Source organism: Sceloporus occidentalis, unplaced genomic scaffold (genome assembly GCF_023333645.1).
Source record: "Sceloporus occidentalis isolate IW3139 unplaced genomic scaffold, rSceOcc1.0.p SCAF_3, whole genome shotgun sequence".
In the NCBI taxonomy this organism is placed as follows: Eukaryota; Metazoa; Chordata; class Lepidosauria; order Squamata; family Phrynosomatidae; genus Sceloporus; species Sceloporus occidentalis.
The window spans coordinates 214,470,220-214,483,048 of record NW_028316983.1 but is presented as its reverse complement, the minus strand read 5'-3'; the positions used below and the strand labels follow the sequence as shown (position 1 = coordinate 214,483,048).

The 12,829-nt window shown below is 42.9% G+C and overlaps 2 protein-coding genes across 6 annotated transcripts in view; one reads left to right on the top strand and one right to left on the bottom strand.

Annotated features, from left to right (window-relative positions):
* CPNE3 (copine 3) overlaps positions 1-9,689 on the bottom strand; it is a 32,963-nt gene extending 23,274 nt beyond the window's left edge. For 2 of the 4 annotated variants that reach the window (XM_089517574.1, XM_089517578.1), the window contains exons 1-3: positions 9,540-9,689; positions 1,968-2,046; positions 736-875 (exon numbers count right to left, since the gene is read on the bottom strand). In XM_089517574.1, coding sequence (XP_089373700.1) covers positions 736-867 — 132 coding nt within the window. In that variant the 5' untranslated portion in view covers positions 868-875; positions 1,968-2,046; positions 9,540-9,689. Of the gene's footprint in view, positions 1-735; positions 876-1,945; positions 2,047-9,539 lie in introns of all 4 variants that reach the window. The other 2 variants (XM_089517576.1, XM_089517577.1) reach the window with 2 other exon arrangements.
* Positions 9,690-9,869: 180 nt separating this feature from the next.
* Positions 9,870-12,829, top strand: part of RMDN1 (regulator of microtubule dynamics 1) — a 57,986-nt gene continuing 55,026 nt past the window's right edge. For both annotated transcript variants that reach the window (XM_089517572.1, XM_089517573.1), the window contains exon 1: positions 9,870-10,332. In XM_089517572.1, coding sequence (XP_089373698.1) covers positions 10,210-10,332 — 123 coding nt within the window. In that variant the 5' untranslated portion in view covers positions 9,870-10,209. The remainder of the gene's footprint in view (positions 10,333-12,829) is intronic.

The following is a 12,829-nucleotide window of genomic DNA, read 5'->3' as shown; positions in this document are numbered from 1 at the left end:
AGAAATATTTACTGCCCCCCCCCCCCAATTAAAATTAATTTTGAGACATATGTAAAATATCAGTGATTTTGAAATATCTTAATTTAACAATAGTTTTTTTATAAATCTATTAGAAAAAATATTCAGTTAGGTACACACCTATTTTATTATAAATTGGTATATAATAAAAATAGTAATGCTGAAATAATATTGGAGTGGACCAGATTAAAATGTATTTATGCTACCCCTATTGAGACCCAGTTAATTAGGATTATTTAACCCCCACTGAAAGTATGTTACACTGTAGATACTTTGAAATGTCCTATTTTTAGCTTCTATTTAAATTTTATATACTCATTCTTTTCATATATAGTTCTCTTTGTAATGTGAAAGATATTGCTTTATCCAGTATAAATCAAATGAGCTTTTGTCTCTGTAATGGGGAGTTCCCAATTGATACAACTCTACATGTTTAATTTAAAAGTTTAAAATAAAATAGGCAATAAAACAAAGGAAGCAGAATACAGACTGCAAAAGAAAACTTATAGACTAATAAAATTACTAGAAATTCCAGTTTTGACATTGGTGTTACTCTTAAGTACAAAACTATTTCTTTAAAGCACTGTATCATAATACCGAGGGTGCAAAACAAAAGGGAGAATTCTTGAAATTAGTTTTTTCTAATAACAAGTGGTTTAAAATGTGCAATGCTGCTCAATGGAACACAGAAATATTCAGAGCCTAATCATACTATACCTCATACCACTGCTGCCCACTTGTGTGCTGAAGTAGCACACACAATGGGTCTGACTTGGAGCCAACATCTTTATCTAAGAGACTGCTACAGGAGATGGTCAGCTCCACCTTTGTGACACACTGTGCCGCCATCTGTTACACTGGATAAAAAAAAGAAAACAGTAGTTTAATGCTTAGAGAAGGAGAACATAGTTTTTGATTTCAACAGCCCAAGGTCACAATCTAATAAAGATTTAAGCATGGTTGAGCTGATTCAAATAAAACTCAGTACTCCCCCAAGTATATCATCTGTGCCCTTTATACATACTGCATGCAGATATTGTATCTGATCCAAATGGAGCACATGCAGAACACCAGGTATTTTGCATGTAAAAACTTTTTTTAAATCCCAGTTAGTTTGACAAGAAAGGAAAAGTGAAGAAACTGACTCACTTCCAATGAGCCCAAAAGCTGAGATTTAAGCATAGGTGGACAATGTGTACCCCTCCAGATGTTGCTGGGCTGCAATTCCCATCATTTCTAGCCAATAGTGAGGGGCTATGGAATTTGCAATCCAAACATCTGGAAAGGCACACAGTGTTTACCATTCAGCTTTAAAGAAAAGCTCTATACACAAAGCACTGGTTATTAGATAAATCATGCAAGTGGTATTTAGTTACTTTGGCGGGTTACAGACTGCCATTTAGTACGTATTCTATACGTACTAGGGTTAGGAAGGGGCGGTGCTTCCGCACCCCCCTAACCCTAGTACGTATAGAACACGTACAAGATGGCGGCGCCCTGTTCATACGGGCGCCGCCATCTTTACGTATCGGACGCTGTGCGTCCAAACGTGTCGCGGCGCTAATGATGTCGTGAATGCGCCCCTGGCGCCTCGCAACATCATTAGGGCGCCGCAAGAAGAAGCTCCATTTTGGAGCTTCTTTTTTGCTCCGTAACAGAGCCGCGCGGTTTGGCTGCGACGGCTCCCTTACAGAGCAAACGGCGGCGGCGGCAGACCACCTCAAAGCGGCGGTCTATAACCCACCATAGTTTCCAAAACAGTGAACAGAAACAGTCAACTATCTTGGACATGTATACAAATTCCAATGTAGAAAATAACTTATCTTCTAGGACAGAAGTAAAAACAGAAATCTTCCTTCACATATCCATTTATCACACCCATTCACACTATGTATTTACAAGATGTGTACACAGCTCAAATATTTACCAAATAAACTTGACATATTAACCTGTTAAACAAGTTGAACGACCCGCTGTGTATATCCTCTATATAATGAAAGAGAATTTGGATCACTTCCGTTACTTCAGCTACAAAAAGAGAAAAGACCATGTCATTTTTGTTAATAATAATAATTTTTATTTTAGGAAAGCTACTAATCATATGCTGAATTTAGGTTTTCACAACCAATAGCTACAGGCAAACTACAGTGATCAAAGTCTCTGACAACGAAGGTCTTTCTTATAAATCTTTTTCCACCTGCCCACCTCATTTCCTCTTCATCTTCTAGCTGGAGGTTATTTAGTATCATCCAAAAACATCCACATGGGTGGCTGAAATAGTGACACCTTTGTTTTCTGATGGCTCAATGTAAACCAAATTGTTTCATGCACGGAATTATTAAAATATTGTGTATACAATTACCTTCAGGATATGTGTATAAAGTGTATATGAAACATAAATGTATCTCATGTTTAGACGTGGGTACCATTTCCAAGGTATCTTATTATGTATATGAAAATACTCCAAAATTCGAAAATACTGGTCCCCAGTATTTTAAATAGGGGATACTCACCTTATACGTCATTAACTGGTACGGTGGGCTCTCCATATTCATTGGGGTTATGGGTGCAGGATCTCCATGAGAATGGAAAAACCACCAAAAAACAAACCTTTTTTTAACCTGAGAGATCACCTCTCTAGGTATCTCCAAGTCCTCCAGAATAACTCTACAGTCAGCATCTGGCAAAAAATAACCATAGAATTGCACTAGAGAACCTACAAATTCTAGGAATCTCCAGGTCCTCTAGTGTGACTCTATGGTCAACTTCTGGCAGTCATTCTGGAGGAAAGGGACCGTGCAGACCAGCCATTAAAGCTGGCCAGGGGGTGGAGTCGGGGTGTGGCGTCCACACAATACATGCCCCAATTCCACCACTGAGGTGGTATGATGCCATGCACTACACATGGCGCGTGGCACTCCTCTGGCACTGCATTTAGATGCTGTAGTACCAATGGAACGCCATAAAGTGGCAGTGCCAGTCGCTACAGCAGCCTTTCCAGGGTGCAAAAAGGAACCACTTTTGCACTGTGGAAAGGCCAGATCAGGCCTGCAGCATACGGTTACCATGGCCCCGACCTGACGAAGGCAGGGGTGGTCTACACAGCCCTAAGGGATTCCTACAGAGAATATATTAATTAAATCTGTGAATAATTAAATAATCACATAATCACATCTGCAAAAGTCAAAGCTGCAAATGGAAAGGGCTGTTTTTGCTGAAATCACCCCGCTCACATCAAATGGAAGATTCATCCTAATTAAACTTTTGACTTCAATTAAATCTACATTCTGAAGGCATTCATCTTATGAATTCAGGTACAATTTCATGGTTAATCGCAACTTGAATACAAGAACTCCTATGTTGCATCAACACAAAAAATCATTCAAGGCTTCAAGAAAGTTCAAAACCAGAAAGCAGTACATCACCATCCAAAGACATCACTATCACACCTAGAAAGGGGGAAAACAGATGAAGAATTTTCTTCTGGTATTACTTCCAGTTCACCAGCAACACACTTGGGCTTCTTCCTATTTTTGCCCCAAATGAGTGGAAATGAGGTCCTACCACCAATGATCTGCACTGGTCAGTAAGTCTTTTGTTAACAAATACGCCCCACATCTTCTCACCCTGGTTGTCATCATTGTCAACCCACTGCTCAACACAAGGTCTCCCTCCACCATCTTCCTGTCCCCACTTCCTGCATAGGTAGAGAAGGTTTCTTAGAAAACAAGAAAAGGGAAGTTTACATTCAATATGCAGGGGTAGGCAACCTTTTTGACCTGGGGGCCGGGTTGCTGTCCCTCAGACAACTGGGGGGGGCCGAAGCCAAAAAATAAATAAATAAATAATTTTTTTAAAATTATATAAATAAATAAACCGGGACAAATGTAGGATACAATTTTCAAATGAAGGACACTTTTTAAAAAAATGGAGGACATGCAAAAAAAATTGCTGATTTTTAAAAAGATGTTAATATAAATGTATGTTTCTGAGGCTTCTATAGACAATTGCCCCCTTGCCCCCGCTTGCCCGCCTCCTCCTGATAGGCCAAAGGCCCTGACGGCAATCGGCAGCAGGACCGGGCTGGGCCGGTCCCAAGGCCTCACCAGGCCGGATTCAGCCCACGGGCCATAGGTTGCCTACCCGTTCAATATGTGTAGGCAACCATTCAGTCAAAACTATGGGGAGGATTGGTAGTGGGAGGGGAAATAAAACAGAAATTGACCTCTTATCCGGCCACTACCATGTGGCATGCAATGATTTTGGTCAGTCAGAATGAAATTCTCCACTTTCATCATATCAAAATGACCTTGTCTCAACATGTGATAGAGATTTTCTAAACCCTTTCCTCTCCTGCTTTCCACTGCATCCCCAGTTTGAATTCTGGTGGTGAGTTTAAAATGCTGTGAGTTGAGAATCATGCAAGTTTTGCCATGCTGGGGACCACCATGTCATCACCCCTCTGGAATCAGTCTCATATTCTACTGCAAATCATAATAATGAATGAGTGGGGGGAGGAGAGACACTCAATCATTTCATCACAACACATAGTATCAAATACGCCCCCTTCTTGAAAATAATGCTTTGTAGTTGGAAAAAGGACACTGACAAGTGGCATCACATTAACCCATTTTATTTTAAATTGTGGGGTATATCACAGCATGAAAACTCATTGCTGATGTTAGGAAATAAGGCTGAATAAATTGGAACAAGGAGTGTGTTATCTGGATTGTCAGAAAGTAAGTGTGATGTACGAATAACCCTCCAGAACACAATACCAGAACCATTTCGCCTTTGGGTCACTTTCCTCCACTTCATATCTCTCTCTCTCTCTCTCATATATATAAAAGAAACAAGGTAGATTCATCACAGAGAATTAGGAAAGATTAATCAGGTTAATAAAAAAAATGAAACCATGTTTTTTTGGCTAACCCATGGTTACTTTTAATACTTTCAAAAAGTGGCTTCAGAATACCAAAATGTGGTTTGTGTCTTTTAACAATGGATCAGTGTCTTTAACCACTTTTTGAAAGTAGTCTGTAATCTATGGTTTGTGCTTTCTTCATCTACTTTTATGTTTGAATTTAGAGATAACGACATTATTGCACCTCAAGAGACTGCTGAGCCTGAGAAAAAGGAGTTACTATACTTCAAAAAGCTGAAGCACCCTGGCAACAGAAGTGAACTTATGAAACTAGGAGGTGAAAAGAAAGGAGACAAAAAGTAGACATCTAGCTCAAAGCTAGTTTGCCTGGTACCATTTAATTATATTAAAAATTATCCTGCTTATCCATATTTAATGCACAAGATGGCTAACAGTAAATCAGAAAGAGTATACAGTCAACCTTATCCACATTTTTCTTATCCAAGGATTCAATCATCCATGGCTTTAAAATATGTTATACAAATTTCCATAGAAAAACTTAGATTTTGTCCTTTTATATAAGGGGCACCATTTTACTATGCCATTATAATGAATGGAACTTGAGCATCCACGGAGTTTAGTATCCCCGGGGGGTCCTAGAACCAAACCCCAGCGGATACCAAGGGCCCACTGTAATAACATACCAAAAAGAAAAAGATCAAAACAGGTAGTGAGCCAAGACTCAAAAGCATCGTATAACCCCATAATGCCACAGAGCATAAAAATAATGAGTCTAAAAGGATAATCACTTTCAAGAACAGGAAGTTAATAATGAACTTTGATCAGTCTTTGTAAGGAATTCCAATACCTGGTGCAGCCACTGACAAGGCCTTCAGGATGCACCTGAAAGCTCAAACTATAATGTTTGTTGTTGTTAATATCTACTCATAGAGACCCTGTGGATGAGACATTTCCAAGACTCCTTATCTTCCACTACTTTTCTTAGGTCTGGCAGATTCATAGTCCTGTCTTCCTTAATGGTGCACATCCATGTAGTGTGTAGTCATCCTCTCTTTCTTATGGTCTTTTCTAATGAGTCCTATCTTCTTGTGATGTGGCCAAAGTACGAAAGCCTCAGTTTACTCATCTTGGTTTTCAGGGAAATCACAGGCCTAATCTGTTCTAAGACCCATTTGTTTGTCTAACTATGCTTACAATTGAGCCCAGTTTATATGCTTACACAAAACCACATTTTTACTGTATGTATACATGATCCAATATATGGCTATTAATAACCCCCGTGCCAAAAAAAGTATGCTTCTGAATACCAGTCAGAGTTCACACACACACTCAAAAAGGCTATCAACTACAAAGTTGTTGTTTGTGAGCATCCTATAGACATCTGGTTAGTTGTTGTGGCATGCAGGACTGGATGGATCTTTGAGATGATCCAGACTCTTCTTTTCTATCCATACATAAAGACTGACACATATGGTAATTACACAGTTGTACATTTAAGACTCAGGGACTAGCTACATTTGTTCTCAGGCTTTCCAGGAAACTAGTCCTTTGAAATCCCCATTCTCCATGAGAGGTGGAATTCAGGTTATTTCCAATTACTGACTGATTAAAAATAACTTCAGTATCCTCCACCCGCTCCCACACACAATGCCCCGTTCTAACTGGGATTCAAGTCATGAATTAGAGACCAGCAGAGAATGATTTAATCCTTCCTTGTTTGACTGGATTGTAGGTAATGTGCCAGGTGAAAAGCTCCACCTAGTGCTTTGACTTAAAACCCACCGCTGTCAGGAGATGTAGCCACAGTCCTGACGTTATCCAGCCTAAAAAGCAAAGTTGCATTTCCTGAAATTATACTGGTGGTACATAGCATTTCCCACAGAAATACATGTAAAATGTGGACACATAAAACACACATCCCCAAAGACACATGTCCGCAGAGCTATAATTCCTCAAATCATCCCAGCTGTATGTTTTACCTGTCCTTTATACTTTTCATGTGTAGTTTGGAAAACACTAGCACAACCTGCACAACAGTGTCAAACGTGACTGCTATGCAAAGTGAATATTTGCTTATTTACAGCAGGTGTGAACAAAGTGAAGGCCTCCAGATTTGGCTGAACTCCTAGCATGCCTCACCATCCTCTGTTGGGCTAGGGCTGATGGGAGTTGCAGTCTTCTCAAAGACCATACTGTATTTTGCTGACTCCTACAAGCATGACATGATCTCTGTGTAAAAATCAAATTATGTACTGAGGCAATACACATTTCAGATACAGCCTTCAGATTCTCACACTCTCATTAATGCATGAAAGACACAACTGCTGCACAAACAGCTTTCTGTTTCTCTTAAATCTTAACAAGTTGGCAACATTTTTAACCACAGTCTTCATATTTCAACTTCAAAACAAATACATCTTCTATGAACGAATCCACACAAACACTTTCTAACCAACAGCCAGTTACATAAAAAAAGAATTAAAAGATGTTTCTTGGGCTCTTTGACAAGAAGTCTAAACCAACAAAGTATTTGTAGTTCCTTAAAAACTAATAAATGTTCTTCTGTGATAAGCTTTCTAGGACAACCACAAAAGCTTGTGCCATAACCAAATCAGTTAGTGTTTAAGAGATATCTTTAAATCTGTTATCTTTAACATAAATGTTAAGGGGACTCCTCGAAAGCTTAAGCCATAACACAGATTTATAACTTTGTAGTCCTGTAAGATTCTGGTGATTTTCCTGCAAGGAATAAGCAGGATGACTCTTCCCCCGTCTCCCAAAGAATCAGAAAGAAAACCAGTATTTTTAACTGGATTTTAACTGGAAGGTTTGTTTCCAATACTGAAAATCTAATAGGCTGTATTTTTCTTTCAAACAGTGATAAGATTTTAGATTTGTGGTAAGCAAGTTTAGATTTGATTCCCCACAAGCAACACTGGACATTTTCATTGTATACCTTGGCTCAAATACTGATCAGAATGAAGATTGCAGTAAAGAAATCAGATATCAGAAATCAGACTAGGAAAGAGAAGGGCAGAAATGAAAGAACTGCACAAAATCATAAACTATAAAGAGAGAACTTTGAACACTGAAGTGAGGATTGTGTTCCCTATCATCCTGAGAAAGAAAGCAGATAGGAGGAGAAGCAACTTCACTTGAGAATTGGTGCTGGAGAAGAGTGCTGAGGGTACCGTGGACAGCCAAAAGGGCCAACAAATGGGTCCTTGAACAGATCAAGCCAGAAATCAAGAGATCAAGCCTGGAAATCAATATGATCGAATTGAGGCTGCTGTACCTTGGCCACATCATTTAATCCTCTTTGCATATCCTCCCACCCACAGATCTTACCATTCAACAACAGAACAATATACAGATTAACATGGAAATCGCTCCTCCCAACCCAGGCTGCACTTATTTCCATGCCAGCATTCTCTGAAGATGCCAGCCACCGAAGCCGGCAAAACGTCAGAAACAAACTCTTCTAGAACATGGCCATATAGCCTGAAAAACCCACAAAAAACTACTAAGAGACTCCTCACCCAGAGCACTCCAGTGCCTCGCCAGATTGCAAACCCCAGAACTTCATAGGATGCAGTTAAAGTGGGACATAGTGCTATAATTCTGTAGTAAGGGAGGGCCCATAGTTTACAACGAAGGCAGGACAGGTCATGCCAGAGATCACCCTGGAAGCCAAGGCGACTAAAGCGAGGCTGTCGCACTTTGGCCTCATCATGAGAAGGGAGGACTCATTAGAAAAGCCAATGATGCCAGGAAAGATGGAGGGAAGGAGAAAGAGAGGAAGACGCAGATGGATGGACCCAAGGAGGTTGCAAGTATGAATGTGCAGGACCTGAGCAGAGCAGTGGAGGACAAGGAGTCTTGGAGGTGTCTCATCCACAGGATCGCCATGCGTCGAGGTTCACTGGAGGGCAGATAACAACAACAACAGCCACCAAGAGGAAAAATAAAGTAAGTTACCAAAGTAATAAAGCAAGTTTCTCTCCCACTCCGCCCCGCTCTCCAGACCTCACCCATCTGCTTCAAACCCCTGCATTCACCTCACATTTTGCCATTATAACAGAGCAGATGGCTACCTGCTTCCCTGCTACCCACCAGTCACTAGATGTCCTCTAACCTCCAAGGAGGACAAGGCGCCACAAAATGGAGATCCTTCCAGAGAAAATGTAGGACATGACCTGATAAAATCTCTCTCTCACACACAAAAACCATCTCCTATAATTGTAAATTCATGCTTTTTAGTCACGCCCAAAATGGAGGGAGTTTTGGAATTCCTCCTGAACAGAAAGAGGTCCAAATGGAGGATGGGTCTTGGAAAAGGAGGGCCTCTGGTGACCCCGTCCTCAGCGCCAAAGAGGACAAGGCACAGATAAATGGAGGACAGTGTCAGGAAAATGGAGGACAGTAACCATAACTCCTATCAATGCACATCCATGCTTATTAGTTAAACTCAAAACGGAGGGCCTTTTGGGGCTCCTCCAGGACAGGAGGACGAAATGGAGGACGCGTCCTGGAAAAGGAGGACGGCTGGTCACCCCTTTCTGCCGCCATCTTTGTTTCCTCTCCCTCCTCACCCTGACATCCTTTTAACTCCTTTCTCTCCCTTCTCTGTACAAACCTCCAAAGGCCAGCAGAGGCGCCTCCCTGGGGAAGCGGTTCCTTGTGGGGGAAGGCCCTCAGAGCAGCTCCAGGTCCCTAAAAGCGTTGAAACCAAGGCCTCCCAGAGACTTAACTGAGGTGGTGCCTCCTGCGACGTCAGGCCTGCCCTTTCCCCCTTCCCTCCCCTCCCCTCCCCTCCGTTGTGTAACCAAAGCAACCCAGGCTCCCCACATGGGAAAAGGACGAGGCGGGGAGCTACGCCAGGCGCATGCGCGGGGAGAGACCCTTTTTTTTACAAGGAGCCTTTCGAACCACGCCTTCACCGCTGGAGCCAGCGTGGCGTAATGGCTTGAGCGTCGGGCTACGAATCGGGAGGGCGAGGGTTCGAGTCCCAGCTGTGGAGCAATACAATAAAAGGATAATGAACCTAAAGAAGAAAACACGACAGTCACGTGACGTTAGCCATTAATGACTCGAAAGCACACAACAACAACAACGGGGAGCGTAAGAGACAGTCACGTGACGAGGAAAAGACCGTTGTTCGGTGACGTCACCCCGACGCGCGGGAAATCCAAACGGTTCCTTTCGGCGGAACTTAAGGACAAAGGCGGCGCTTTTAGAGTGTGACTCCTGACCGGACGCAGCAATGATCGTGACGCTATTTCCGGTTGGGTCGGAAAAGGAGAGGCATGGCGGCCTCATTGTTATTATACCGAGGAGCCTCCTCTTTCGTGAGCAGGAGCCGGCTCTTCTGCGGGGCTCCAGCGCTGGGACTCCGGTGGAGGCTCCGACGAGGCCGAAGAGGGAACGAGGTGCGGAGCATTTGGAATAACAACAGTGCTCAAACCACTAGGCCATGCTGCCTCTCCGGCTTTGTTGTGCTTTCGAGTCATTTTTAGACTTATGGCGAAACTGAGGGGATTCGCAGCCTTACTAGTCTCTCGAATCGATAGGTAGAGAGATCTTGTGGCGCCTCTGAGACGAAGGTCCCAGCAGAAGTAATCCAGTTTGGAACCGCTTTAACTGCCCCGGCTCAGGGCTACAGGATCCTGGGAGTTGTAGTTTATTGTGGCAGCAGAGCTCTCTCTCTCTGACAGAGAAGGCTAAATGCCTCACGAAACTACAGTTCCCAGGATTCCCCAGCACTCAGCCAGGGCAGCTGAAGCGGCCTCAAAGTGGGTTGTTTCTATGGTGTGTTTGGGACCTAACTGAAAGGAAGAAATTGGCAGCGTGAGCTTTCGTAGGCTCCAGACTGCTTCCTCAGGTGCATTTGGTGGAGTGGAAGCCAGGGTCAGATACATGTACTGTATGTGTGTGTGTGTCATTGCTATATGAGGATGTCAGTACAAATTACAAATCCTTTCTATATGGAGATGGAAGTGGCAAGTCCAGTTTTAGCAATGGTCATTAGTGCAGAAAGGCATAGGCATACTGCATGAAGACAGGGGTGTTCTTGGCACGCTTCTTTATAGAGGGGCTTGCCACGGTTGCCATCCTCTGAGGCTGAGAGAGCGTGACTTTGAGACCGGATCCGGACCGTGAATCTCCAGAGTCTGTGACTTTTCACTGTGAAGTTTTCTTTTCTTAAATCTTGTGAGACTCCTTGAGTCCCTTTCTGGGAGAGAAAGGTGGCATAAAAATGAAATAAAATAAAGAGTCCAACGCTCAAACCAGCAGCAATGTCAGGGGCTGAAAGGGGGGTGCGGACCTGAACGGAGTGACACCGTTGCTCCTCAGACATCTGCTTCTTGGTAGAAATGGGCTGTGGCATTTGCCTGTGTCTGTTTAAAATACTGAAGAGATTATTATTTGTTTATGGTATTTATACCTCGCCCTTCAGCCCTAAAGGCAATCAGAGCAGCTTACAATTAAGATTTCTAATTAAACGGTTCCCTGCCCTCAGGCTTACAATCTAAAAGACACGACACAAAAGGAGAAGGGAATGGTGGTGGAGAAGGGGATCAGGTCCAGTGGTTCTTCTCTCCCTCTGAGGCCTGGACCAAGGCAGATGGACTGGAGGGAGGGCTTGTCTTCGTCAGGCTAGATGGTTATTATTTCTATTTCCCACCTCTCCCTACGGATCGAGGCGGGGATTACAACAAAATCACATACATCACACAGTCAAACGTTAAAAAATCAGTATAAGCTCCTGCTGTTGACATTCAAAGCCCTCCATGGACTGGCCCCTCCTTACTTATCAGACCTTCTTTCTCCTCACCTTCCCACCAGGGCCCTCCATTCTGGTAGTCAAGGTCTGCTGTCCCAGCCCAGGATTTCCTCTGCCCCATCCCGGATTCGCCCCTTTTCACTTGCTGCCCCTCACTCCTGGAACCTTCTTCCCCCACAAGCAAGAGCCATCACTTCTTTATCCAGCTTCAAAACGGAGTTGAAAACCATCCTGTTCAGAGAAGCCTTCCCAGGCATTGCATAATTGTCACTTGCTATTTGGTGTTCTTTTGTTGTCTGTTTATCGAACCATTTCCTGTATTGCTATGTACTGTATATGCATTATCCTACGTGAGAGTATGTATTTTCCCTGGAAGCAGATTAACCATCCATTATGAAGCCAAGCCCTCCCTCCAGTCCATCTGCCTTGGTCCAGGCCTTGGAGGTAGAGAGGAACTGCTGGACCTCTTACCCTTTCCCTCTACCACTCCCTTCTCCTTCTGTGTCATGTCTTTTTAGATTGTAAGCCCGAGGGGCAGGGATCCATCAAACTAAAAAGATTGCATGTACAGCGCTGTGTAAATTTACAGCGCTTCATAAATAAAGGTTAATAATAATAATTTCCATAAAAGTAACCCCCCATGACACAATAGTACAGTGCAATGCAATTAAAACAATGCACTTGCCAAACCAAACAGAATTCAGATTCATCGCTTACACAGTCGGGAATAGAGAGAGAAACAAGCATGTTGTTCAAGTCAGCTCTGGTGGGAAAGAAGAGATCCATCTTAATGGCTTCCTCCGGCAGGTCATTCCAGAGTTTAGGAGCAATCGAGGTGAAAGATCTTTGGGAAGTAGATACTAGTCTAGTTTTTTGTGTCTGTAATAGAAACTTCCCAGACATTCTGAGAGTGCGGGGCGGACTATATGGGGAGAGGTAACCTGGGCCCAAGCCATGTAGGGCTTTAAAGGTAATAACCCACACCTTGTACTGCACCCGGAAGCTAATCAGCAGCCAGTGAAGAGTTTTTAACACAGGTGTTATATGGTCAGTTCTAGAATTACCAGTGACCAATCCAGCTGCCATATTTTGGATCAGTTGAAGCTTCTGAACTTGGCACTAGCCCCATGTAGAGTGCATTG